The sequence below is a fragment of the Borostomias antarcticus genome, assembly GCF_949987555.1.
Source record: "Borostomias antarcticus genome assembly, chromosome: 5".
Lineage (NCBI taxonomy): Eukaryota > Metazoa > Chordata > Actinopteri > Stomiiformes > Stomiidae > Borostomias > Borostomias antarcticus.
The window spans coordinates 17608820-17633786 of record NC_140238.1 but is presented as its reverse complement, the minus strand read 5'-3'; the positions used below and the strand labels follow the sequence as shown (position 1 = coordinate 17633786).

Here is a 24967-nt window from a genome sequence, read left to right as displayed (position 1 = left end):
CATTCATATAAAAATCATGCACACAGAATGTGGATCTTTTTTATTCCATGATACAAAAGTTACATAAAAATAAAATACCAAAACCATTTAGACTCTTTAGACTTTTACACACACACAAAAAAAACATGTTACAAAATCATGGCCGTTACACCGCTGATTCATGGGCACAGCTACTCCATTCTCTAGAGTCCCTGAAGTTTGCTGTGAGCAAAGAAAAACAAAACACTTAGCACAGAAAAAACAGGAAATACCACAGCTATGATAACTTTCATTGTACTTCCTCCCCTGCCATTCATTTGTAATATTACATATAGTTTTGTGTTGATAGCTAACAAGCTAGAACAAGAGAACATTCCCCACCTGTCCTCCGCAGTCCTGTTGGAAGGGTAGTACACTTTGAAGGTGAAGCCACTCCTAGGGAAGGAGCCCTGCAGAGAACACAGGAATGACACAGCGTGTTAACAACAAACGCACAACCCAGCATTTCAACAGGAGGCACGACATAGCATATCAGTCCCTCCAGAAAAACGCAGGCAAAAATCCTTGATTATGCGGGCAAAAATCCTTATTATGCAATGGAATATACGGGGTTTTTATGTGATTTTATGCGTTGAAAATGCAGGGATTTTCTGAAGTTGCGGGAACTTGTGAATATTGCGAGAATATGCGAAAAATGCAAGAACCTGTCCTGTATTTTCGTGCACACCCCACTCTAATGCATATAGCCTACACTACGTCTTCACATGCTTGGAATGATACGAGAAATAACAAAACCATAGCCTATGCGAGAGCGCCTAGACCAGTACGGTATAGACCGGCGTCATGATTGAAGGCAGCCTTAAAAGGCAGCCTTGGAACTTATAAACAACCGCCGATGTCTGGTCTCTGTGTTTGTCCAGGTCATTTGCTATTTCCAAGTTTATCAGACCAAACATTTTGTACATGTCTATGATCTGATGTTTATTGATTTGATCTTAATATAATCGATGCAGCTGTGCTTTAGCCTACTCTTATTGGCTATTTATTTCCTTCATTCATGATGAGAATAGCAGAAGACTTTGAACTTGATGCATTAAACATAAATTGGTGCAATTCACTAGAATGCAGGAAATGAGATGTCTGACACTCAATCTCATGGGGGAGGACCACCAGACCCCTGCTTGATTTGTGTTCCGTGAGCATGGGACTGCTGGCAAGGTGTCCCTTATTTTTCCCCATTGAAGGTGGCAACCCTACAAACGAGGTGAAAAACATTCAAACTTGAAGCAGAAAAATGCGGGAAGTATGAAATCAAGTGAGCCCCGCATATTCCACGTTTTTTGCGCGGAGTTCAGTGATTATCGCGGTGAAAATGCGCTCTTTCTAAAATTATGTGACCCTTGCATAATCTGCGCCTTTTGCCTGATTATGCAATTAATTATGCGATCGTATAATCGCGTTTTTCTGGATGGACTGGCATATAGCCAATTTCCACTCGATTAATTGGGGTTCTTGAGGAGGATTAGAGCTGCTGACGTTACCGGGTTGATGCAGAGGCAGTCTGTGTTGGAGATGTTGAAAGGGTCGTATTTGTCTGCAAAGATGATGACGTCTGGGACGGGGTAGACGCGCAGCGCGTAGTCGTAGGCCCAGAACACTGGACTGACACAGAGAGGCAGGGGGGTCAGGTGACCCTGGGACAAGATGGTCTTCACAAACTGGGGAGGGAGTGATACAAGACAAGGATCAGCAACAATAAGATCTGCATTATCAGATCACCATAATGGCCCAGGTGAGGTCATGAACCGTAGTCCCTGACCCTCTACAATCTGCACCTTCCTGCTGGAGATTCAAGGGGACATCAGCTTAATAGTTCAGTTATCTGTGATTATGTGCTTTAGCCAGTGGTGAAAATAAGTGGGTATATTCTGTATAGCCTCGCCTGTACAACGCGTCTTCAACTCCTCCGACTCTTGGGTAAAGGGCCGAAGAAGCCGGCTGGGACTCAGACCGACCGGGCTGGGACAGGGTGACACTGTAGCCAAAACTCACATGGGTAGGAATGTCCAGATTGTTGCTAGGCAGCCGGACACAGTTCCTGCACATCTTGTTGACCAGGTCTTCTCTGATGACGACGATCTCCTGGCTGCAGTACTGGATCCTGAGGGGGAGAGGGAGGGCACAGGTCAGGAATGATAACAAAAACTGTGTGACAACATGGACATTCACAAATAAATCTGAAGAAATCAGTGCTGGATAAAAAGGACTAGAATAAGGAAATAAAGTGCCCAAAGTATATGCTTCTCCCAGGTGCTTTGTTGCCTGGACCAAACTTATGCAATGTTTGGCCCTCACTAAAGGCTTCATCAGGCACACTAATACAGGCTGACAAGCACCTGGGAGACACATTTATCTGTTGAATTTACAATGTGTACAATTTACAATAATCTTATTGGATTACAATGTGAACATTTTATGGTGTTATTCTTCTTGTCTTGATGTATTCTTGAACTGTGCTGCACATTAATTGTCCTTTGAGACCTTCTGAATCTAACAAATGACATGTGAGTGTCTGCTTTCAACTGATTGTTGGGGGAGAGGAGTGATCTATATTTGTCAAAAGTGATGAGGTTGGTGTTGGCGTTAACCTGCAAGGGTTGGTGGTGAAGACAGAGAAGGGAACTCTTTGTCTGAACTCCTCTGTGATGTAGTCTGCCAGTGGAGGCCTGGTGAGACAGGGAGGATACCATACAATGTCATATATTCAATCAATCAAATCAATCAAAGCTTTATTTGTATAGCACATTTCATACCCAGAGGCAATATATATATATATATATATATATATTATCCACTCTCATGGAATAAACTCCTCAACTCACACACATACAGTGCTAGACTGGAACAGACAGATAACACATGAAGGAAGCCCAAACATCAGTCTGTTAGAACACAAGCAACACACTACTACTGGAAAGGAAAGAGCATAACAGGAAGTGTCAGCCGTCCAAAAACAACCATGGAATCCTGACCGGCTTACTAATGACAGCCCTGAGGAACACCACAAACCCAGACTAGGCTACACAGGGAAGCAGTCTGGTCAAACCCAGACTAGAGGCTACACAGGGAAGCAGTCTGGTCAAACCCAGACTAGAGGCTACACAGGGAAGCAGTCTGGTCAAACCCAGACTAGAGGCTACACAGGGAAGCAGTCTGGTCAAACCCAGACTAGAGGCTACACAGGGAAGCAGTCTGGTCAAACCCAGACTAGAGGCTACACAGGGAAGCAGTCTGGTCAAACCCAGACTAGAGGCTACACAGGGAAGCAGTCTGGTCAAACCCAGACTAGAGGCTACACAGGGAAGCAGTCTGGTCAAACCCAGACTAGAGGCTACACAGGGAAGCAGTCTGGTCAAACCCAGACTAGAGGCTACACAGGGAAGCAGTCTGGTCTGCCAGCACTGTGGATGATGACCATGGTCTAGTTTATGATTCAATGTATTCAATGTAGAATCTCTACATCCAGTGTTTTATTATACATACCTTACTAGACAAAAAAAAACAAATAAAATAATAATAATAATTAGCTTCTCCCCTCTCCTGGACATACGCCTTTAGTAGTATTACATGTATTTCCACCACATGCACTTCTAAATATATGAATCAATTAATTAATAAATTATTTCTCACCTGGGCAGGATGGTGCTGGGGCCAGGGTCCTCAGGCCCAGGGACAAACACAAAACGACTACTACAGGTTAGAGGAGGGCTCAGTCAGACAAGCAGCAGCTTCCAGAACTACAGGAGGTCTCACAGTCATAGACTACACTCAACATTAGCTCTAGGCAAAATGAATGAAATAATATTGAACAGAATACACGAGAACGGAGCGATTCCCTCAGACATTACCTGTTGTGAATGCTGGGGTATTCGCATATGGCATCCGCCAACGCCTTCAGCGACTCTGCAGAGAAAAGATCAGACTCAGTCCACTGTAGAAAAACACATGAATTATAATTTTGTGGATGTTGATTTAGAAGTCCTCACCTTTGAGTGATTTGATCTGAGTTTTCCCATAGGGGGCGGAGGAGAAGTTCCCACAGAAGATGAAGCAGGTGGGAGGCATGGCCGAGTAGCCTATAGAGAGACACACCACTCAGTACGGCTAGATACAGTAAATACAAACCATCACGGCCATGAAGCCTGCAACCATCACCACCACATCTATTAAACCCTCTCAGATCATCTTCACAAGCAAAATGAATGTGTCCGTTTTCTGGACAGTTTAAACCTAATCTGGAACAAGGGGAATGTTTTAAAGGATAATCTCTCATCAATACATCTGTTAGTCTGGGTGTAGCCTGGACTGTCTGGGACACCTCACCTGCCCTCAGAATAGCAGTAGTGGCGTTTCCCACCTGAGAACATGATGTGGATCTTCTCCAGCACCTCCACGCTGTCCAGCCACACGTCCGACAGGACAACAAACATGGCGTCCTCATTCTCCTCCTCCAGCTGCTTCAGCTTGGCCGAAGCCTTCACCGACGTGGTCGAAGGGCCGCCGAAGAAGTTGACGTTGCCGTAGTACGCCCTGCAGGGGACAGGGTCAAACAGAGGCCAGGTGAGGTTGGACCCAAGTTAGACACAGACTGACCAAGCACATCCTCAGACAGGTGGGGATGTCCTCCACTGTGGGTCACAGAAACTGCTGGCGACAAGTAAAGGTGTATTGACAGGTGAGCATGTAGCGGCAGGTAAACACGAGGCCTGCAGCAGGTTGATCTACTGACCTGGTGTTGGAGGAGGGCTCGGTGGGGGGGAACCCGAAGGCGTTGACATGGAAGACCGAGTCCTCGTACCAGCCTGGGGAGGGAGAGGGACATGAGCAGACGGTAACATGCACCAGAGCATCCCTTACATATCTAAGGGACAGTACCAAGGTTCCTCACACACACTACAGCCAAGTATAAATCAGGGAGTATCTAATACTGGAGTCATATTGTCTGTGGAATGGTCTGTGGAACACAGGTGGTAACAAACGTCTGTTGTCTGTTCTTGGAGATGAGTGTTCTTTACCTTCCGCCAGAACAAAGCAGGATTCTGTGTACAGGCCACTGTGGAACTGGTGAAGACAGGGTTAAGGAATACTGGCAATGCAACCTGGAGGCGGATAAACAAACTACAGTATGTACAATGCCGTTGTGTCAAACTACCTCATAACACCTTATGGTCCTGGATTTCTTCTCCTCACTAAGTTGTTTGAGAAGAAAGGCAACAAAGGTGACACAAGTCGAGCTGAAGCCTGCATATTTTTGTGACGTGATAACCTCATATTCCTTTCTCATCATCCACCTCCACACACCACTCATACACCCCCACCCCAACAGCCTGGCTCCGGCCTGGACAGGTGAAGGATATTGCTTTGGACATGTTGAGCTGAATGGTTCCACTGGGGTCCTCCAGGTAGAATTTACCCTGAGAAAAGAAGCACATCTTTAAAACCTCTGAATATATACAGTCATTAGCTTCTCCGCTCCCCTGCAATTTCCCCTGAAAAATGACATTCTCAGTCCACGTCCCTAGTAAAATGGTGGCTAAATGGGTCAAAGTGCACAACCGTTCCTTCCAGCCACATGGTTACTCCACCTCTTTCATCTGTGTGACCATCCCCAGCACGATGATCTCTCCCAGCTTTGCCGTGCTGCCCAGCAGAGCCTCGACCGTCTTCAGCTGGGAACAACATGAGATGAGACAGCTCAGTGACAACAGGAGGGAGAGACAACGAGGTGGGCACATTTTATTAACCATTAAACGGCAGAGAGTCCGTGTTTGTTACCTGGAACTTGTTCCTGCCCTCCTCCACAGCTGCCCCTATAGCCGGGGGGGTGAAGAGCTCGTGTCGATGTGTACGCTGTGAGAGTAGAGCAACACATCAGAAACAGAGTATACTATTCCTTCTCATTTTACTTAAAGCCTCAGGTTAGTGTAACATACTAACCTGCTGTGGGATGGTGTAATAGTGAAATAACATGCTGTAGTGTACTAACATGATGTAGTGTACTAACATGCTGTAGTGTACTAACATGCTGTACTGTACTAACATGCTGTAGTATATTAACCTGCCACAGGATGGCATAGTGTACTAACATGCTGTAGTGTACTAACCTGCCACAGGATGGTGCAGTGTGATAGCATGCTGTAGAGTACTAACCTGCCAGAGGATGGTGTAGTATACTAACATGCTGAAGTGTACTAACTTGCCACAGGATGCCCACTGAGCAAAGACACGTCTAAAAGACGTCTTTTAGATGTCTTTTTTGTCTTTTTCGGACGTCCAAAGACATCCAATTAGGAGCCAGAATGATTTATTTTTTTTTTACGTTCAGATATTGAACCCGTTTTGCACGTCCACAGATGTCATGTTAGAGGGGTCCAAGCCAGACGTTTGAATATTGAGGAGACGTACAAATGGGGTTCAGGACCGACGGACGTTATTAAGACATGATCTGAACGTCTCCCTGACGTTGCGTGTTTGCTGGGTGGCGTAGTGTACTAACATGCTGTAGTGTACTAGCCTGCCACAGGATGGTGCAGTGTACTAACATGGTGTAGTGGCTAACCTGCCACAGAATGGTGTAGTGTACTAACATGCTGTAGTGTACTAACCTGCCACAGGATGGTGCAGTGTACTAACATGGTGTAATGTACTAACCTGCCACAGGATGGTGCAGTGTACTAACATGCTGTAGTGTACTAACCTGCCACAGGATGGTGCAGTGTACTAACATGCTGTAGTGTACTAACCTGCCACAGGATGGTGCAGTGTACTAACATGCTGTAGTGTACTAACCTGCTGTGGTGTACAGTAGTAACCTGCTACAGGATAGTGAAGTGTACTAATGTCAAATGTGTCACTGTGTCGCTCGTCAGCCAGCCATTTAACCAATTCAACTCGGTTACACTAACCTACTGTAGTGTATTAACCTGCTGTAGTGTACTAACCGGTTGCATGATGGAGTAGTGTACTAACCTGCTGCAGGATGGTGTAGTGTACTAACCTGCTGCATGATGATGTAGTGTACTAATCTGCTTCAGAATGGTGTAGTGTACTAACCTGCTGCAGGATGGTGTAGTGTACTAACCTGCTGCAGGATGGTGTAGCGCTCCCTGAAGAGCTCTGCCTTGTCTCTGGCCGTGCCACACAGGCTCGGTGCGGGGTGAGTCGTCATGCTGATGCTGCCAGAGACCAATCAAAAACAGGTTTATTGAACATGTCTATAAGCAGTGGTGTCAATGGAGAAAGAGGTGTGTGTGGGGAGGGGATTATATGCTTCTGATACTTACGGCACAAACTTCTTCCTCTCCATACTGTAGATATACCTTGGCACATCAAACGCACTGATGATGTTGAAAACATTGTCTCTGAAAAAATATTTGTAATAATACAATTAATTACACGTAATCACATTAACGTATCAGTTATAGCCATGGATACATCCAATATAGATTTGGTTGAAACAATGTTGCTACACTACTTACATAGCTTCATCACATGACTGACTGCAGTCCTGTACAGCTATTTCCACTACTGGCAGCTCAATCATACTGGAGGACACTGGAAAGACGGGAGAATGTGATGAAAGACCACTGGTTGAATGGTATTTGACATACAAGACACTATACAGTAGCTCCATGATGAACTGTAGTTAATTATTTGATACTCACAGGGCTGCTTCTCCACAGCGTCCAACACCCGTTCTATAACATCGTCCAGTTCCAGCAGAGAGACGGACTCCAGGACCTCCACCAGGTACCTGCTGGCTTCACTGGAGACACACAACGTGTTAAGTAACTACAGCAGGTTCAATGGCATGCAAGTCACATCATATATCTTAGCTAGCTACAGTGCAACAAGGTTGACAGCCAAGTCCACACATGATATTACAAAATGTCTATTGCCTATATACTTTACAACTTATTGCAATAGCTAATAACACTAATAAAGCTGCAAGCTATCTGGCCAGTGACAGGCAACAGTGTCCATGGTGGTGTCATATTCCATTTTAGAACAGAAGTCGAAAGTATCAGCAGTAGGATATACATCACAGACAAAAATAACTGTACATACGGTCGAAGCATCAGTCCCCGCATCTTGAACCCCGCAGACACTTTCGCCTTTACTTTGCGAACTTCCATGTTCAATTTTCTTTCACAACAACCATTTTTTGGCGCTAAATATAAGCAACTAACTTCCTCTCGCGTGTCCTCATTTCCGCCGAACGCGCTGAACAACGCGATTTATTTCAAAATAAGAGCATGAGCTGAAGTAGACATGAGCTGAAATGTGTCAGAACATATGAATTAGTTAGCTGCACTCAACGTTGAGGAGGAACAAGCATTATGTGGTAACATTGGTACGTTTATCATCCTTCACCCCAATATTGACGGGGCACAATTTGTAGTTTAGCCAGCCTAACTGACGTTAAAGTCTGGAAACAGCAGTGTCGACCGCAGTTGAATTGAATGAAGGACATGGGTAAACCCCTCCCACACGCCAGCTAGCACTAGCACTAGCAGCAACCACAGTATTCTAGAAACGTGCCGACAAGTGAACAGTCTCCTGGGGTGAGGTCTGCTCTCTTTTTCGTCCAATTAATTACGTTTGTGGCTATAAGTAATCATGGCGAAGTGGGGAGAAGGGGACCCTCGTTGGATTGTGGAAGAGAGGGCAGATGCAACGAATGTCAACAATTGGCATTGGTGAGATGAGTGAAGGATGGCACATCATTAGCTAGCGATAGAACGTTAAGTTAACCGTTAGCTAGCTAGCACTAACGTTAGCAGGACTGCTCGCTTAGCTAGCTAGATAACTTTAACCAATCAGCCCTGCAGCCTAGTTAATATTAGTGGGGCTTACATTCATCTATACAGCTAGCTGGCTTATCGTAGGTTAAAACAGGTGACTAATTAGCTACTCTTGATGCCATGCTATGAAACATTAGCTTGCTCTAACGTTTTAGACAGAACGCTAACAAGCGTTCAACTCGAGATTAAAGTGTTGGTTAACGTTAGCTAACTTTCGTTAGTCAATGGATGGTAATTAAGCGTTTTTACTCAAATGGCTAACATAACTAGCTAGCTACTTAGATGACAATTAACACTCAGTCCGAGGAAGTGTAGTAGTAGATGGGAAGGTAGGGTTGTTAAGTCAGTGAGTCCAGCAGGGCTTGAGATTGGGAATCAGTTTCAAAATTAGTCAGGAATTAAAAGTCACTGTGTGATTGATATACATTGATTGTCTTAACAAAACAATATATACCGAAACCCTTCTCAATGTAGTGGTGTGAACTGTTCATTGCGAGAGTACTTGAGTTTGTTTCTTAGTAGTTTAACTAGGTGTCAAAAAAATTAAGATGAAGACTTTCTTGTAATTAATAAGTAGTCAAATCTCTTCATATCTGTTCTTTGACTTTGCAGGACTGAACGAGATGCTACTAACTGGTCGTCGGACAAACTGAAATCTCTTCTCCTTGGACTGAGAGTGGAGAATGAGGAGGGTAGCTGTGAAGTGACGGAGGTCAGCAAGGTGGAAGGGGAGGCCTCCATTAACAATCGAAAAGGGAAGCTCATCTTCTTCTATGAGTGGAACCTTCAAGCTGCCTGGACAGGTGTGTGTTTGTGTGAAGGAGAGTGAGTTAGATGTTGTTGGGTTTTTTGGTTTTATGTCACTTACCATACCGCCCTCTAATTATGAGAGCTCTGTCATAGACCTTTATCCAAAACAATCACACTGCTTATTGCGCCTCTCTGAAGTGTAATACATTTAGTTTGTGTTTGTTTACCAGGAACATCAAAAACAGGAGTCAAGTACAAAGGAAGCATTGACATTCCAAACCTTTCTGATGAAAATGACATGGACGACCTTGATGTAAGTTGTCAAGACACAAGGAGAATTCATTTATTTTGCCAGAGTAGTAGTTCTTGGGGTACTAAAAATGCAATCATATTAATATGGGCAGTCCTCACAATCTTTTTAAATGTAGTTTACTAAACACAGTGGTCTCAATGGATGGGTTTTCAGCCATAGAAACTTTAAGATTTCATTGTCCTTTTGATAGTCTCTTGTTTGATTTTATGGCAGATAAATATATCGTTGAGCAAAGATGAGCCTGAGACGCCGCTGACTGCCCTGATGAGGAGGGAAGGGGCAGAGAAAGTCCGTGCAGCCCTAGGGAGCTATGTTGGCTTTTTAAAAACTGGTGAGACTATTCGGAATGTCCTTATATCTTGAGGGAAATTTGTTATTGGTTTGCATGGTTATTTCAGGTATTACCACTGCAACTGCTCTCAGCCCCTCAGTCTATTAACTGATACTGGAATGGCTCAAATGATGTCATTGCAGAGTTCACGCAGGGCATGATCCTGCCCACAGCTAATGATATGTCCAACCAGCAGCTTTCGCAGTCCAACACCAAGGTGGATAAAACCCAGGTTGGTTCAGGCAATCATAGTGGCATAAGATGATGAAAAGGAATTATAATATGCATAGAGGTTATGCACACACTGACCACCTTTTGTTCTCTGCATGAATTTGTAGATTGGCTCAAGCGGCTCAGCCCCGTCGACCAACGCAGGTGTGAAGATCCCCACCTGTAAATTCAGCATGAAAGATACATTCCTTACCTCCCCAGAGGAGCTTTACAGAATATTCCTCAACCAAGAGGTGAGACGCACATACACGCTGACATACATGTCCGCTAGCTCGACCACTCCGTCATAGTCAGGACATTGCACGTTGTAAGACAATGGGGCACAGATACAACATTGTCTCAAACATTCCCCTGGTGATGTATTTTGGACATAGCTTGCTTACTGAGCTGTTCTCTTGAATAATCTCCCCTGTAGATGGTGCAAGCATTCACAAAGGCTGCTGCGACAGTGCATGCAGAGAAGGGTGGAAAGTTTCGCCTGCTGGATGGGAACGTGGTTGGTGAATTCCAGGAGCTGGTGAGAACTTTCTCCTTACCAATAAGAATAAGTGTCTGACGTGAATATACAGTTACACCTTTCCTATTCACATATCCCTCAGGTTCCTGAGCAGAAAATAATCATGAAGTGGAGATACAACACGTGGCCATGTGGTAAGCTGAATTGAATTAAATTGTGCCTGAAAAGTATTTGCGTGAAAACACTGACTCAGTACATTGCTAATCACCACATTGTCACTCATCCGACGCTCATATTAAGATCCTTGTATTTTAGGATTCCATGTATGAAATAAATTCTTATCACCCTCTCTTTTCCTTTACAAAGAACATTATGCGACTCTGACGTTGAACTTCTCAGATCGGGGAAGTGAGACTGAACTGAAGTTGGATGGTCGGGGTGTGCCGGAGAGCGAGGAGGAGAGGACAAAGCAAGGCTGGCAGAGATACTATTTTGAGGCCATCAAACAGACTTTTGGATATGGAGCACGACTGTACTGAATACAGTTTATTATTGTATTATAATGTTTTGTTTTTTGGGTTCTTGTGCACAACATTTCAAATTGAAAAGTATGTATGTATTGAGAAAACTGGAAGTAGGAGGAGAATGGTTTCCAACATCCATAGCTGTATATAAATGTTTTTAAGTTCTCCCTCCCTCTGTACTGCCATTCAACATGAATGGTCTGTGTGTTTGGGATGAAGATGGGGAGTGGCCCAAAAAAAGTCCTTGAACCACTAAAAGAAATTGGTCTCATTCTATAGCCATTTAATGATGATTACAGGAGAAAAAGCTATCATGGTTATTTTGAAAATGTTGTTAATGATAGGCTATCTTTAATTCCTTAATTCACACCACATTGACCGACACTTTCAAAGTGTATATGTTCCGTTTACGTTCCATTGTGGAGATGGTGAAAAAGTGGACCTTGTCATTGTCATCATTGATAATTATTTGTAGCAGATTTTTTAAACCATGCTGTATTTATGGGCAATTTGTCTTAGGTGTTGGTTTTCATGTACATTGGAACCTTCGTCTACAAAATAATGCAAACATCAAGATGGACAAAGCCTTGAGAGAGATTTGTTGGCTGTTGTTCATGGTTTAAAGGTTTTGCTTTTCTCAGTTTGGTTTTAAAATGTTTTAAAACAAATGATCCACGATTTCATCTTTAATTTCTCTAAAAAAAAAGAAGAATTATTGTAATAAACCAAAAGAAGAATTCTTGTAATAAACCTATCCTTTATTGCACCTTGCACATTCTCCTTTCTTAAGTGTGATTTCATTAGTGTTCACATACAGGATAATGTAATAAGTTTAAAGATTTGAATTCCTCATTTTATTAAGCTATAATAGGACAATGTACAGAATCAATAGCACTATTCAAACCTTTAAAAAATAAATGTAACAAATGCCTTTTTTACAGGCTCACAAAATATGGACAATAAGCACCAGTGAACATATAAATCTGTACAATCATTTGATTCAATTCCACTTTAAGATAGTGCCTCATGTCGTAGAACAGTCTCTGTTACTTTTATGGTGCCTCATGTCAGAACAGTCGTACATTTATGGCACATCTCACATTTTCCTTATATAATGTCACCCTGACATTACAAAATATTTTAATTTTACATGACAAATTAAGAGAAAGAAATAATTAAAAGGAATTGTTATGGTTGGGTTTACTTAGTTATTGCAATAATGCCAAAGATGTACTGTATGGTACCGTATGGTCACAAATTACCTCGCAAACCTGTGTCCTGGGATCAATAAATCCACATTGTTCAGATACTAATCTGATCCCATCACATTCAACCTGTATTACTTCCTGTTCAAACCATAGATAAATGATTCAGTCTAGATTGTATCAAAACATACATTGTTGTCATTGGTTGATTTCTCTTCAATTTCAATTGGTTTTGCTTTGGCAGACATTTCCTGACGTTTCCTTCTGCAAAAGATGGGATTAAGACACGGATGGAATCCTGCATTACAATCTGGATGCTTCCACAGAATAACAGCCTATAAACTGTATCCGTGATGACAAAGAAATTGACTGTCTTCCCTTACCTGTATAACGGCCACTTTCCTTTCCCTCTGCACTCCCTCTGGGTTGACATGGAAGATGCCTGCTCTGCAAGGCTCTTCAGAAAGTCAAAGAGGTTCTCTGACTCTATACACTGCTTCCTGTACAGACATTCAGGTAGCACATCAGAAGACTAATAAAACCAATGGGATCAAATGGCCCCTGTAAAACATCAGCCTATAAGCATATAGACAGGTCGACACTTACATGTGGATGACTGACATGACTCTGCTGTGTTTTGACAGAGTGATCTTACAGGTCTTGGTCAGCAGGGATTCCATAAACAGTTCCAAAGCCCTAGCTGATCTCGGTGGTTACGGAAGGCTATTCAACAGCCTATTCCAGCCAGTGAACTCCACTTTCAAATCCAGCACCAAAGACCAATGTATTGGAAGAATAAGCAACTTGGACTCTAACCAAAAGGATACATATGATCACAGGCACAGCCGCAGCCATTCTTCCCACCTCAGTATCTTTCTGCATGATTTTTTTTATGCGAGCCTGCAGAAAATCGGGTAGGCAATGGTTACAAAGTGGACAAAGTGTTCGGCTACACACACAAGTAGGCCTATGTTTCACCAGAGCCGAGGCTACGAATAGTCGTCTAAATGTTTGGTTACTCACAGGTGGAAAACGAACGTTGTATTTTCGGCTCTGTCCAGGCATTTTGTAAGTGAATGTCCCCGTTCAGAGTAACATTTTTGCAAAATTAGGCGACACTTCGTCCTGACCACCATTTGTTTATCTTTCATAGTTGTAGACGTCACTCGAAACTCAAGCACGAGGGGTCAACCTCCCCTCCGCTCCATGACCCCATGACGCCTTGCATGACCTCTGCGAACAATGTTAAAATAGTCTTCCTATAGTAATTGCTTTCAGTTAGAAAAAACAAATGCCTCCCTGTTTCTTTTCGAAAAAGAAATTTCTAAATGTCTATGGAGTGAATCCAAATCAATCCCACAATCCTAACCCTTTGTAGTTTTGGGGATCGAAAGGTAGGCTAATTGAACAGGTGTAGCTCCGCTCAATGATGGGTTCAAATTGCCACCATATTGCTCACCCCTGTTCATCTAGGCTACTTGGATCTCCACAAGTGTATAGGCTAAGGGTTGATGTGGTAATAAATTCTCTCTCAAAATCTGATTTTAATTTAGCTAAGCTTCCTACTACGAGGAATTTGCCTTGGTGCATAATAGCGAGACAGAACAGTGCAAAATGTAAAAGTGATAGAATACGATATACAGTACAGTCTACAAACATGTAGGCTATAAAATACACAGCTGTCAACGCGACATGCCCGACAGAAATACCGGACTTTACCGGCAGCGTCAGTAAAATGCATGGGATGATAATAGCCTATACTCGTTCAGTGAACGTGGAAAGACAGCACTCTCGCTTTGTAAAATAATGGAAATCTTTATTATATGATATTATAAAGGATACACATATTATAGTGTTGCAATCCTATAATGTTATACAACTGTAGATTTGAAGTAAACGCAATCACAAATCATTTGAAATTAACATGTATTTCCCACGAGTAGCCTAGGCTACTCCGTAGCTGTGTTCGTAGATTATGTTAGTTCCAATGTAGTCTGGCTCAACGGATGTAGTTTTTGCCAATAAACCTTTTTCTGCAAAAGATGGGATTAAGACACGGATGGAATCCTGCATTACAATCTGGATGCTTCCACAGAATAACAGCCTATAAACTGTATCCGTGATGACAAAGAAATTGACTGTCTTCCCTTACCTGTATAACGGCCACTTTCCTTTCCCTCTGCACTCCCTCTGGGTTGACATGGAAGATGCAAGGCTCTTCAGAAAGTCAAAGAGGTTCTCTGACTCTATACACTGCTTCCTGTACAGACATTCAGGTAGCACATCAGAAGACTAATAAAACCAATGGGATCAAATGGCCCCTGTAAAACATCAGTCTATAAGCATATAGACAGGTCGACACTTACATGTGGATGACTGACATGACTCTGCTGTGTTTTGACAGAGTGATCTAACAGGTCTTGGTCAGCAGGGATTCCATAAACAGTTCCAAAGCCCTAGCTGATCTCGGTGGTTACGGAAGGCTATTCAACAGCCTATTCCAGCCAGTGAACTCCACTTTCAAATCCAGCACCAAAGACCAATGTATTGGAAGAATAAGCAACTTGGACTCTAACCAAAAGGATACATATGATCACAGATCACAGCAGTTGGTGGAGGTCACCACACTACACCACCAGAGCCAACAGGACATCCTCACTGCACTTCATTCCCTCACACATGCTGTCAAGGACCTCACACAGTCACTCACTACCACACTCACGGACCTCACACATTCACTCACAAACGCACTCACACACCTCACACAGTCACCCACCAACAGACAATAAAATGGTAACAATGTGAACCTTACTTGTTTGTGTCTTCATAACTGGCGCATGACCTCAGTGCGGGCCCTTTGGCCCCGCTGGTAACCCTCATGACGGGGAGGGGGCTGAGGGCTTGGGTCCTCATTTTGTGGTGGGGTCTTGACTGGTTCTCATTCTTATCAGCTTTGAATATGTATCTTGGCAAACATAACACAGGATGATGTACAAGGAGGGGACAGATACCTAGTGAAAGTACTATTGGTTGCTAGTAAAAAGACAATAATGAGGGCTTGGTATAAGGTGGAACGCCCAACCAAGGAGCAGTGGCTGGGTGTTGTGGAGGAGATTTATGTTATCGAGAAGTTCACGCATGCATTGAGGATGCAGGAAGGAAAGTTTGAAGGGAGATGGGAAAAATGGATGGATTATAGAAGGAAGTGTGATGATACCACTAATATTGAAATTGTCATATTTGAGTAAGAGAAAAAAGCTGCATGGATGGAAGTACCCATAAGCTCTTATTGTTAGTTTTTATGTTTTATTGTATTGTCGTTGTATGGATGGAAAATGCAAATAAAGATTAAAGTAAAAAAGAAAAAGAATATGTATCTTGGCTATGCACACACCAACAAGCCAGCCGTCACGCGCAGCGCCTGCCTCCAGTCTAGCCCCTACCCTGCTGTGCGCCAGGGTGAATGAGTCATGCGTGGAGCAAGGCCACCGTGCCACTACACTTGTGATGAGCATGTCGGCGTCACATATGATTTGGGTATTTATAGTGTGCACATTTTTGCGATTCACATAGACGTATTCATTCACTGATGGTGCCCTTATCAATATGTGGGTGCAGTCGCCATCGCCGTCACCTCTTTGGAGTTCTATCTCGGCCAGTAGGCCGAGTAGCGCCGGATTCATTTAGGCTCGCATTACGCACAGGAGGACTGTCATTTATATGCTTACCAAACAGCAAACAGGTCCATATGATCACATATTAATGACAATCTAATTGGTCAATTATTGCCGTTTGATGGAGTGCCTGCATTAGGTGTGCGCATAGGTTAAGTTGGGGAACAAATCCATATCGGACCATTAATGAGCCGGTTAGAGGACACGATCTTGCATTGCGATATATGTTTGTGCTGAATTGGGCTATTAGCCTACATGATTGTGCGTTCATAAACTCTCGCTCTTCTTCTCTCCATCAAACATTGTTATTCACCGACGCACCACCTGCGTCGCCAGTTCCCCCTGTGTTCAAAAAGGGTGTAAAAACCCGTCTAAATCGGTACGCCAAGTTGAGAGGTGTCCTACAAAAGCGCGTAGAAAGGCGACTAAATATACGCCCTTTTTGCTTGATAGATAGTTGTGGTCACCATTCCTTGTATTTTGTTGGGTGCTTTGCACCTGTTAAGGGAAGGGCGGGGATTTATTTTTGGTTCTTTATTTTGGTACCACATTTAGTTTCTCACTGACTTCCCTGTGTTGCCTTTGTTTTGATAAATTCTTTATTGCCTATTAGTGTCTTGGTTTTGTGTACCTGCACCCACTGACCCATTGTGTCGCCCTATGTTGCGCTCTTCTGCCTCGGGCCACCAGGGGGCGTAACATAGGCTTATTCACAAATCCTCATACTCATGACACATTTTGTTTTGTTAATGATTATAGGGGTTCATGTGAACTCAATAAATGTTATGAAGATAAGATTCAGCAGCTCTCAATAAAGGTTTGCCATGCTGTACCAACACTTCACTTTTTTTTTTTATCAGGAGATATTTGATGATGATCCGTGCTGTGGTGTTTGTTGTGTACATACTTTCCACCTGTGTCAATGGTAAATATTCTTATTTTGCTCATAATGTATGTTGCGTTATCACTACCAACCAAATGAGATGGATTTATGTACATTATCTGTTTTCCTTTCTCAAAGGCAATGACTGGTGGGAAGAGGATGACCGAACAATGCATCAAAAGGACAATCAGGTACAGGTATAGCATTACTCTCTGTCCACTTGAGTTCCAAGTTCCAGCAACAACAGAGTGTATTAGACATGTACTTTTAACATTCAACTTGGTTACTAATTACAGGAGTTTGGTGAGAGAACAGCCCAGGGCTTCCTTCACCCGCTTTTCCAGTGCCCAGATATGAGCCCTTCTCCCACTGTCCCTGACTCAGGTGAGCCTAACTAAAGAGACATTTGTTTTGAGAAGATGTGAATATTTTATTCTAATTTACAATTAGCTGTTAATTTTCTTTCTCCTTTTTACAGTTGAGTATGTGAAAGCTGCAGATATCAAAGTCATTGCAGCCTTTGGGGATTCCTTGACTGTAAGTATAATCTGATTTAATGACACTAGAAAACAATCAGCTTTTTGGCCGTTAAAACATTTGACCAAATGAGTCAAAATGTGATTCTGTAAATTAACTTGTTTAGTTTGTCAGTAGTACATGAGCATGCATCATGTTGAGCCGTTCCATTGAGATTAAGATGTGTTTAGGTGTGACTTCACTGTGAGGCCAATGTGACTGTATGCTTCTACATAAATGTTTGTTGTAGACAGCTATTGCTGCAAATGGATCCACAATTCTGGCAGTTCCTATTGAATATCGTCACATTTCATGGAGGTACAGTATACAGTTAGTAGTTGTCAGGTTATCTGATAACAAATCTTGCTTGATTCATTAAGTTTCTTCGACTTCATATAAGCAATAAATTAAGCTAAACACTTTGAAACCTCTATGGATCCACATGAGTTCTTTCAGCATTAGATTTTTCCCAATAATAATCATAATCATAATTTAAAAAAAATGTGTAAAGCACCTTTCATACAAATACATGCAGCTCAAAGTACTTTACAACAGAGAATTTACATGCATGGAGTGATTCACATAAATAGACTTTTAAAATGAACAAAAAGCAGGAAAAATGGCAGAGGTCAGTAGAGGACAGCGAGCGGAGGTGGCTAGGTAGTAACCACGTACCTGGTTTCACACTATCTCCAATAGAGAATGTGATTTATATTGTTTTAACTATTGACGATTAACTATGAATAAATACCTGTGCAGTTTATTATTGGGGCTATTACTGTAACCTTATCTGATCTAATCTTCCAAACCTTAATCACAGTTCTTTGACCCTTTCCGTTTACAGTAAGTAGCTTAATCACAGTTCAACCCTTTTCATTTCTTAATGCAGTATCGGAGGGCATGGAACATATCAAGATGTCATCACTCTTGCAAGTATGTTACTGAATTCCCTCCGTTTTCACAGCAGGAGGTCATCTGCAAATGTATGTATTCTTTGAAAGGATGTCTGCCTCTAGAACTTCACTTTCTTTCTGTTTACAGATATCGTTAAACTCTTCAATCCGAAAGTGCTGGGTCCAGCCCCTATTCGCACTGTCAGTGGCTACCCTACGACAATCAATGATACAGGCTTCAATTTCGCAGTCACTGGACACAACACTCTGTGAGGGACTAATATAACTTTGCAGAATTGTTTGTCAGGAAGCTTTTGTTGTCATGATGTATGATGACAAAGGTTGGTAGTGGCAGGGGAAATCAACAACCTCAAACAATTAACCATTAGTCATTGCAACTATGAGTCATTAGATTAATTCAATGTCGACTTGATTTACAATACCATATTGATACTTGTGGAATATGATTCTTATAGGATAGATTGGCTTGTAAACAACCACAATTGGCACATTAGGAAAAGATTATATTTATTGCACTTCATCAGATTAATGATGACAATTTATTGATGGTACTGATTCATCATTTGGTCTGTAGCCAAATACTGTAGTACAAAGTTTATCAACTTAATACTATTTTTTCACTATTTGCACTTGTTTTCTTGCAGAAATGTGTCTGATCAGGCGAGGCATTTGATAGACACCTTCAAATCCTATCCTGTAAGCCTGTTCCCTTTTTCTACTTATCATGCTGTAAACTGGATTGTGCTACTGATGAACCATGTGCATGTTTGTTTAGATGCGTGTATAAGAATGCTAACAAAAGACTACACAACGCTTGTACTATTTTTCAGGGTCTGAACTTCAAAGAAGATTGGAAGCTGTTAACAATTCTTATTGGAATGAATGATATCTGTGATTATTGTAAAGACAAAGTAAGGTGTTTAATCTTTCATAGACTCAAATTAACTCTACCATCCAGCCCTTTGATTTAATAAACAATGACAACTGTGCAGTATTGTATTCAATTTGAAGCCTTCTGGTAAACAAGGTAAGTCTATATGATGGTGTAAAACGGCTGTTTACTGTCCACAGGTTCTCTTCTCTCCTGACAACTTCATTTACTACATGACAAAGACCCTTAACATGTTGATGAATGAGGTAGGATCACTTATGGTGCTTGCTATGCTCTTGTTCTGTATAATGAGTTGTTTTATGATAATTGATCATCTTATATGATATGCTCTATCCAGGGTATTTGTGTTGTTTAACTCTTGGCCTTTTCCTCAACTCTTTCAGGTTCCCAGGATGATTGTGAATGTGGTGCAGATTCTTCCCATGGAGGCACTGAGAGAGGTGGAAAAGCCAACCATTGGTTGTCAAATGGTCAAGTATGCTCCTTTCTCCCTCACCCACTACATTAATTTGCCACCATTACCATTTGGAAAAACTACCCATTTTATATAGAGATTTAACAAATACAATGCCAGCCCTTGCTATATATCTAACACAAATATGACTCAACAGACATATTTGGCATAAATTGCCTTGTAAGATTAGTGATATGAGCGGCAATCTCTGATCTATTCCCAGGCAGTTCTGTTCTTGTCTGGTACTAGCGGAGGAAAACTCAACTGAACTGAGGGAGATCCTGGAGGTCAATCGTGAGTTCCAGGTGTGTTTATAAGTGTGTGTGTGTCCAAGTTTGCAACCAGTAAAAGTTATTTTGTTATCTGCTGACTTGCTGAGTGTGCACTTGGTCAGGCAATGAGAGTATACCCCTCATTGATAGTATACCCCTCATTGATGAGTCTCAGATTTCTCTGTTTGTCTGTAGAGGAGACTGGAGGAGCTTCTGCACAGTGACCGCTTCTTCAAAAAGGACTTTGCTGTGGTTCTGCAGCCCTACTTAGTAAATGCACAGCCACCCAGACTCCCTGTAAGTCCTACCTATTAAATCAGAGCAATGTTGATGTTAATCTCTATTGTTACTTGGCCGTAACAATAGAGATCTAACAATAGTATCTCTATTGTTACTACTATATCGATTGTGTATTATAATCTGATTAATTCATGCTGTGCATGGTGTTCTCTTCATTTAAGGACGGGGAAATCGACTTGAGCTTTTTCACTCCGGACTGTTTCCACTTCACTATCAAGGGACATGAGGAGTTGGCAAAGGGACTGTGGAACAACATGGTAATTCTAATAGATAGATATAGATAGATATATGAACTTTAATAATCCCTGTGGGGAAATTTGTACAAACTAGTATGTTTTGTGATTCCTTAAATTGACTTCATTATTTTCCCACAGTTTCAGCCAGAAGGAGAGAAATTGATGCTTAACAGCTTTTCAGAACCTATACAACTAATTTGCCCATCCAAGGTATAGCAACAGGAAGTAGTAATAAGTCCATTTCACTTTTTGATGACCCTGAGATTCTGCTAATTAGGTGAGGTACTTTCAACTAGCCTGTTACAAACATCTGATCTGTTATCCTGTTGGAATGTTTCAGGACCATCCTTACATCTACACAAGACCCAGATATGTGTCCGCTGGACAACCGCTGTCACATGTCTCCCTGGCATTGTTGAACTTGATGCTGCCGTTTACCATTTCCTCTTTGTACTCACTTACGATATAAAATTATGCATTATGATCAGAATCAGTTTCATTTGCAAGGTCGTTTTTACACATACTAGGAATTGTGTTTAATTGGTGCACAACACTGATAGAGACAACATTAGAAAGGGTGCAAGGACCAGATGGGACAGTGTAAATGAAGTACAAAATATAAAATGCAAGACCATAGACATGCAAACATGCACTGTATGTAACATGTGCAATAATTAAACTGCTTTGCTGTTTTTTTCCCCTGAAATATTTTTATGTCGCCTGCTTGCCCGATTTTAGCAGATATACAGATGAATATAAAGACCTGAGTCTGAAATAAAGTCTATCTATCAAGGACATGTGTCAGTTATAATTATATGCAGTTATATCATGGGATATGCTTTATCATGTTCCATCATCTACAATCTACAGACAGGTTGCTTGTGTTCTTTCAATCAAAGCCTTTACTGCCATTTAGGTTTAAGGATTATAATTATGATATGGGAGCAAAATGACAGGGGAGCACACTTTTCACTGACATTTCTCTGGCATAATGTATGTTAATGTTCTAACAAGGAGCAACAAATTAAAGGTTAAGGTCTCAGGTACTGTATATCATATGAAAAAAAGTGTTGCACACACTGGCTCCATATGCTTTTCCCCCATGATGCTCCTTATACTTGAAATACCTTACAACAGACTCTATAGCTTGAGGTCCTTCCTTCAGAGTTTAGGTCCATGGCTCTAGACCTATGTACTTAAACCTGTATCAGTTCGTATTATTGTACATTGCATTTGTTTTGTTGATTTGTGTCTGTGTAAATGCATCACTGTAAATGAGTGAAACCTCTGCTTCATGGGTATAGAAGTTTGAAATGAAATATACAGTTAATTGATGTTTCAGCCTGTTAGACTTCTACATTGATTCTCAATGTTCTTGGCTATAAACAAATATTTTAATGTACACAATTTGTTTTGTAAAATTAGGTGATTTGTGATTAAATGTGCATGTTGTGCCAACCAGACCCATCACAGGGTTGTTTGGCACAATGTTGAATTCTATAGTTACAAAAAATGAACCAACCAATAGAAACAATTTGAACATTTAATTCAAACAAGGACCAGAAAACATGACCATTTAACAGAATCTGCCCATTTTTAAAACCAGATTTTAAGCAATCAATCCATTGGAATGTCTAATGAATTTTGCCACTGACCATTCAAAACAATTAGGCTAACTAACAAACAAAATATTTCAAATACTTTCAAAATATGTATTCTCTCTCAAAATACCCCAACAAAATACACATGAACAGTAACAAGTTCATAAACAAGAAAACTAACATTACATTTGTCATAAAAAAAAAAAAAGAACCTAAACACCTACTGTTACTTCTCCTTGTCTCCATCTCCCTTTATGTATATGTGTGTATGTATATATGTGTGTGTGTGTGTGTGTATAAGTGTGTGTGTGTGTGTATGTGTGTGTGTAAACCCAAGCACATGTGGATCAGTGTGTGACTGATCTCAATTTGTCTGAGTCAGGAGTCACAGTTCTGGCAGTCGAAGTGGAGCCGAGGAGTACACAACTCACATGATGTGCCCTATTTTGACATAACACACTGAATCCAGAATTTCCCTGGCCGGCTGGGATTGACACAAACACAAGATGGTAGTCCTCCTCTGACTGATGACTCATACCTTAACTTTTTTTTAGCAGTGGGGACTTTTAGATTTGAGTGGTTTCTTGCTGCTTTCTGATGTTTTTTGTTTGTTTTTGAAGCACCTCTATTTTGCATTTTCTTTATCCTCCTCCAGACCTTCACAGGTGTATCTATCAGAATGGCCGTTTTCCTTATCCTCCTGAAAGGCCACAGCTCCTCATGGGATAAACTCCCAGTGCTGCTGCCTCAGGCACAGCATTGTCCAGGTTGGAGTGGAGCTGTGCACAGCATTGTCCGTGTGAGTGTGCAGTGCAGGGGTTTGCCCAGTTTGTACCATAGGATGGGACAAAATCCTTGTCAGAATAGATGTACCCTATTAAAAGGGAATACCCCCGTTGCTCTGAGCCCTTTCTGAATGTTTGCCTGGGTTGCAAATGCTGGATATGCTCTGGCAATAATCCCAGGCACATTAGAGATGAACATGGTTTTGCTGGATTTGTCAGCATCCACTCATCGCATAGCAGGCCAAGTCAAGTTACACGTCTACTGGCACAGGAACTGCACAGTAGTCATGGTCTTGGGCACAGTGTATGTCATTAGCATCATCATCATCATCATGTCCATCATGTTTAGCGCTAGTAAATCTATCTTTCCTCTCCCAAACACTCGGCGGTCTTGAAGGAAGAACATAGTTGTTCCACTGGAATAGAACTGGCATTGCCCCTTTCTTCAGACGACGCAACCCTCCGGGAGTTGGCTCTACTAAATCATCAGCAAGGAAATGTCTACCACAGACCTTAGAGCTACTGGTGATGGTGAAACTCTCTCGTCGGATGTTGATCAACCACTTCTTTCTTCGATCCTCATTGACAGGAAAACAGTGAAATGAAAGGCTGGAGAACCTCGTAGAGGAGCTACACAGCGGCACACAGCAATACACAGAGGAGCCAATCTCTCTTCTCTGAAGTTTGATCACGGTATTCTTCATCATTGTGCAATTCTTCGTTCTCTTCATGGCTAATATTACCCACCTCCAGCTAACGTTAGCTAGCTAGCTAGACAGTACTGGAATTTATAAATACTAAATTCGAAGAAACTACAGACAAACAACAATGGTATTGACAAACTTCTTGTGGGCAATACAACAAAAAGACGGCGGGAGCCGGAAGCTTTTGGCCACAATGTATCTTCTTCTTCTCACAGTTTAATGGCGGATCGCGAACCGACGTAAGGTGCATAGCGCCACCTACCATCCCGGGGTGTGCACGTCAGGACATAAAGTTTCTTTTGACCGGAATCGAGTAGATTGTAAAACGTGATTCATTAAATTTTCGTTTTATTTTTTGCCTAACTGGGTGGTAATGTTTAGGAAGTGTGATGACCGGAGAGTCAACAATTGTCTTAAAGGGCAGTGACAACAATATTTTTAAAGGGACCACAAGTACCCCCCAGTAGCGCCCCAACCAACCAGGCTCACATTTGACCTTTGTGATGAAATGATGTTAGACAGCTACTGTCACTCATCACAAATTGTATATCAAAATGTAGCTGATTCCCATGTATATTAACTAGAACACATTAACAATATCCCTATAACACAGTTTTATATGTTTAGTCCACAGAAATGTTCCCCTCATCAGAGCAGTTAGTGACTTTCAAATGTTTTAACAAAGTAGATGAATGCAGGTCAAGAAAGCAAACATTTTGATGTTACGTTTTTGTTTCTGTGACCATCTTCAAAGAATCAGAAAATAGCTGTGTGACAAACAAACACCAGTTGCCAACCAACCTCGGTACTTAGAATACCATAACACATCATTAATTATGAAAGGCACATTATTACACAACAATAAGACTATTCGTTTTACTAGCCTATTATTCTTCACCCCAAATCACAATGAATACGCATAAGGATAATTTGTGCACGTTGGCCACGTCAGTTTTACATCACGTTTCAGTCCTGCCTGCTGTCATTGCGTCGTTTATCCGCAAGGGGCAGCATCAATTTGCTGTTTGATGAGACTGTAGTTGACCTGCAGCTTTCACGAGTTGCTACTTTCTTTCTGTCAA

At 41.8% G+C, this 24967-nt stretch overlaps 3 protein-coding genes across 3 annotated transcripts; 2 read left to right on the top strand and 1 right to left on the bottom strand.

Annotated features, from left to right (window-relative positions):
- Positions 1-129: 129 nt before the first annotated feature.
- On the bottom strand, positions 130-8193 carry pole2 (polymerase (DNA directed), epsilon 2). Its single transcript, XM_084438978.1, has 19 exons — positions 8107-8193; positions 7704-7804; positions 7518-7593; positions 7323-7400; positions 7121-7214; positions 5815-5889; positions 5625-5708; positions 5358-5453; positions 5055-5100; positions 4769-4841; positions 4397-4569; positions 4026-4115; positions 3888-3942; positions 3670-3729; positions 2628-2705; positions 2032-2140; positions 1521-1697; positions 361-428; positions 130-201 (listed from the first exon to the last, which is right to left on the bottom strand). The coding sequence occupies exons 1-19, from the start codon at positions 8172-8174 to the stop codon at positions 183-185; spliced, it is 1620 nt and encodes a 539-aa protein (XP_084295104.1). The 5' UTR covers positions 8175-8193; the 3' UTR covers positions 130-182.
- A 465-nt stretch (positions 8194-8658) lies between these two features.
- LOC311308822 (activator of 90 kDa heat shock protein ATPase homolog 1-like) lies at positions 8659-12108 on the top strand (the record flags this gene model as incomplete). The annotated part of the gene is made up of 9 exons (XM_084437884.1): positions 8659-8738; positions 9456-9646; positions 9824-9906; positions 10120-10237; positions 10381-10469; positions 10576-10701; positions 10884-10985; positions 11068-11119; positions 11292-12108. The coding sequence occupies 9 exons, from the start codon at positions 8659-8661 to the stop codon at positions 11462-11464; spliced, it is 1014 nt and encodes a 337-aa protein (XP_084294010.1). The 3' UTR covers positions 11465-12108.
- A 5059-nt stretch (positions 12109-17167) lies between these two features.
- On the top strand, positions 17168-21555 carry LOC311309145 (phospholipase B1, membrane-associated). The gene is made up of 16 exons (XM_084438324.1): positions 17168-17253; positions 17350-17402; positions 17508-17595; positions 17690-17748; positions 17978-18045; positions 18617-18660; positions 18769-18889; positions 19286-19337; positions 19472-19552; positions 19713-19778; positions 19917-20008; positions 20211-20292; positions 20455-20556; positions 20721-20816; positions 20934-21005; positions 21136-21555. Exons 1-16 carry the CDS (start codon positions 17199-17201, stop codon positions 21262-21264), a joined length of 1260 nt encoding a protein of 419 aa, XP_084294450.1. The 5' UTR covers positions 17168-17198; the 3' UTR covers positions 21265-21555.
- The last annotated feature ends 3412 nt before the right edge of the window (positions 21556-24967 follow it).

Bases quoted from the DNA above. Each gene is read 5' to 3' on its own strand.
- pole2 (XM_084438978.1), bottom strand. From the start codon at position 8,174: ATGGAAGTTCGCAAAGTAAAGGCGAAAGTGTCTGCGGGGTTCAAGATG. The intron at 7,594-7,703 runs GTGAGTATCAAA...CCGTCTTTCCAG, and splicing joins CGCTGTGGAGAAGCAGCCCT to TGTCCTCCAGTATGATTGAG. The intron at 4,842-5,054 runs GTAAAGAACACT...CTCCCTCCCCAG, and splicing joins CTGCTTTGTTCTGGCGGAAG to GCTGGTACGAGGACTCGGTC.
- LOC311309145 (XM_084438324.1), top strand. From the start codon at position 17,199: ATGATGATCCGTGCTGTGGTGTTTGTTGTGTACATACTTTCCACCTGT. The intron at 19,553-19,712 runs GTAAGGTGTTTA...TACTGTCCACAG, and splicing joins GTGATTATTGTAAAGACAAA to GTTCTCTTCTCTCCTGACAA. The intron at 20,557-20,720 runs GTAAGTCCTACC...TCTTCATTTAAG, and splicing joins CACAGCCACCCAGACTCCCT to GACGGGGAAATCGACTTGAG.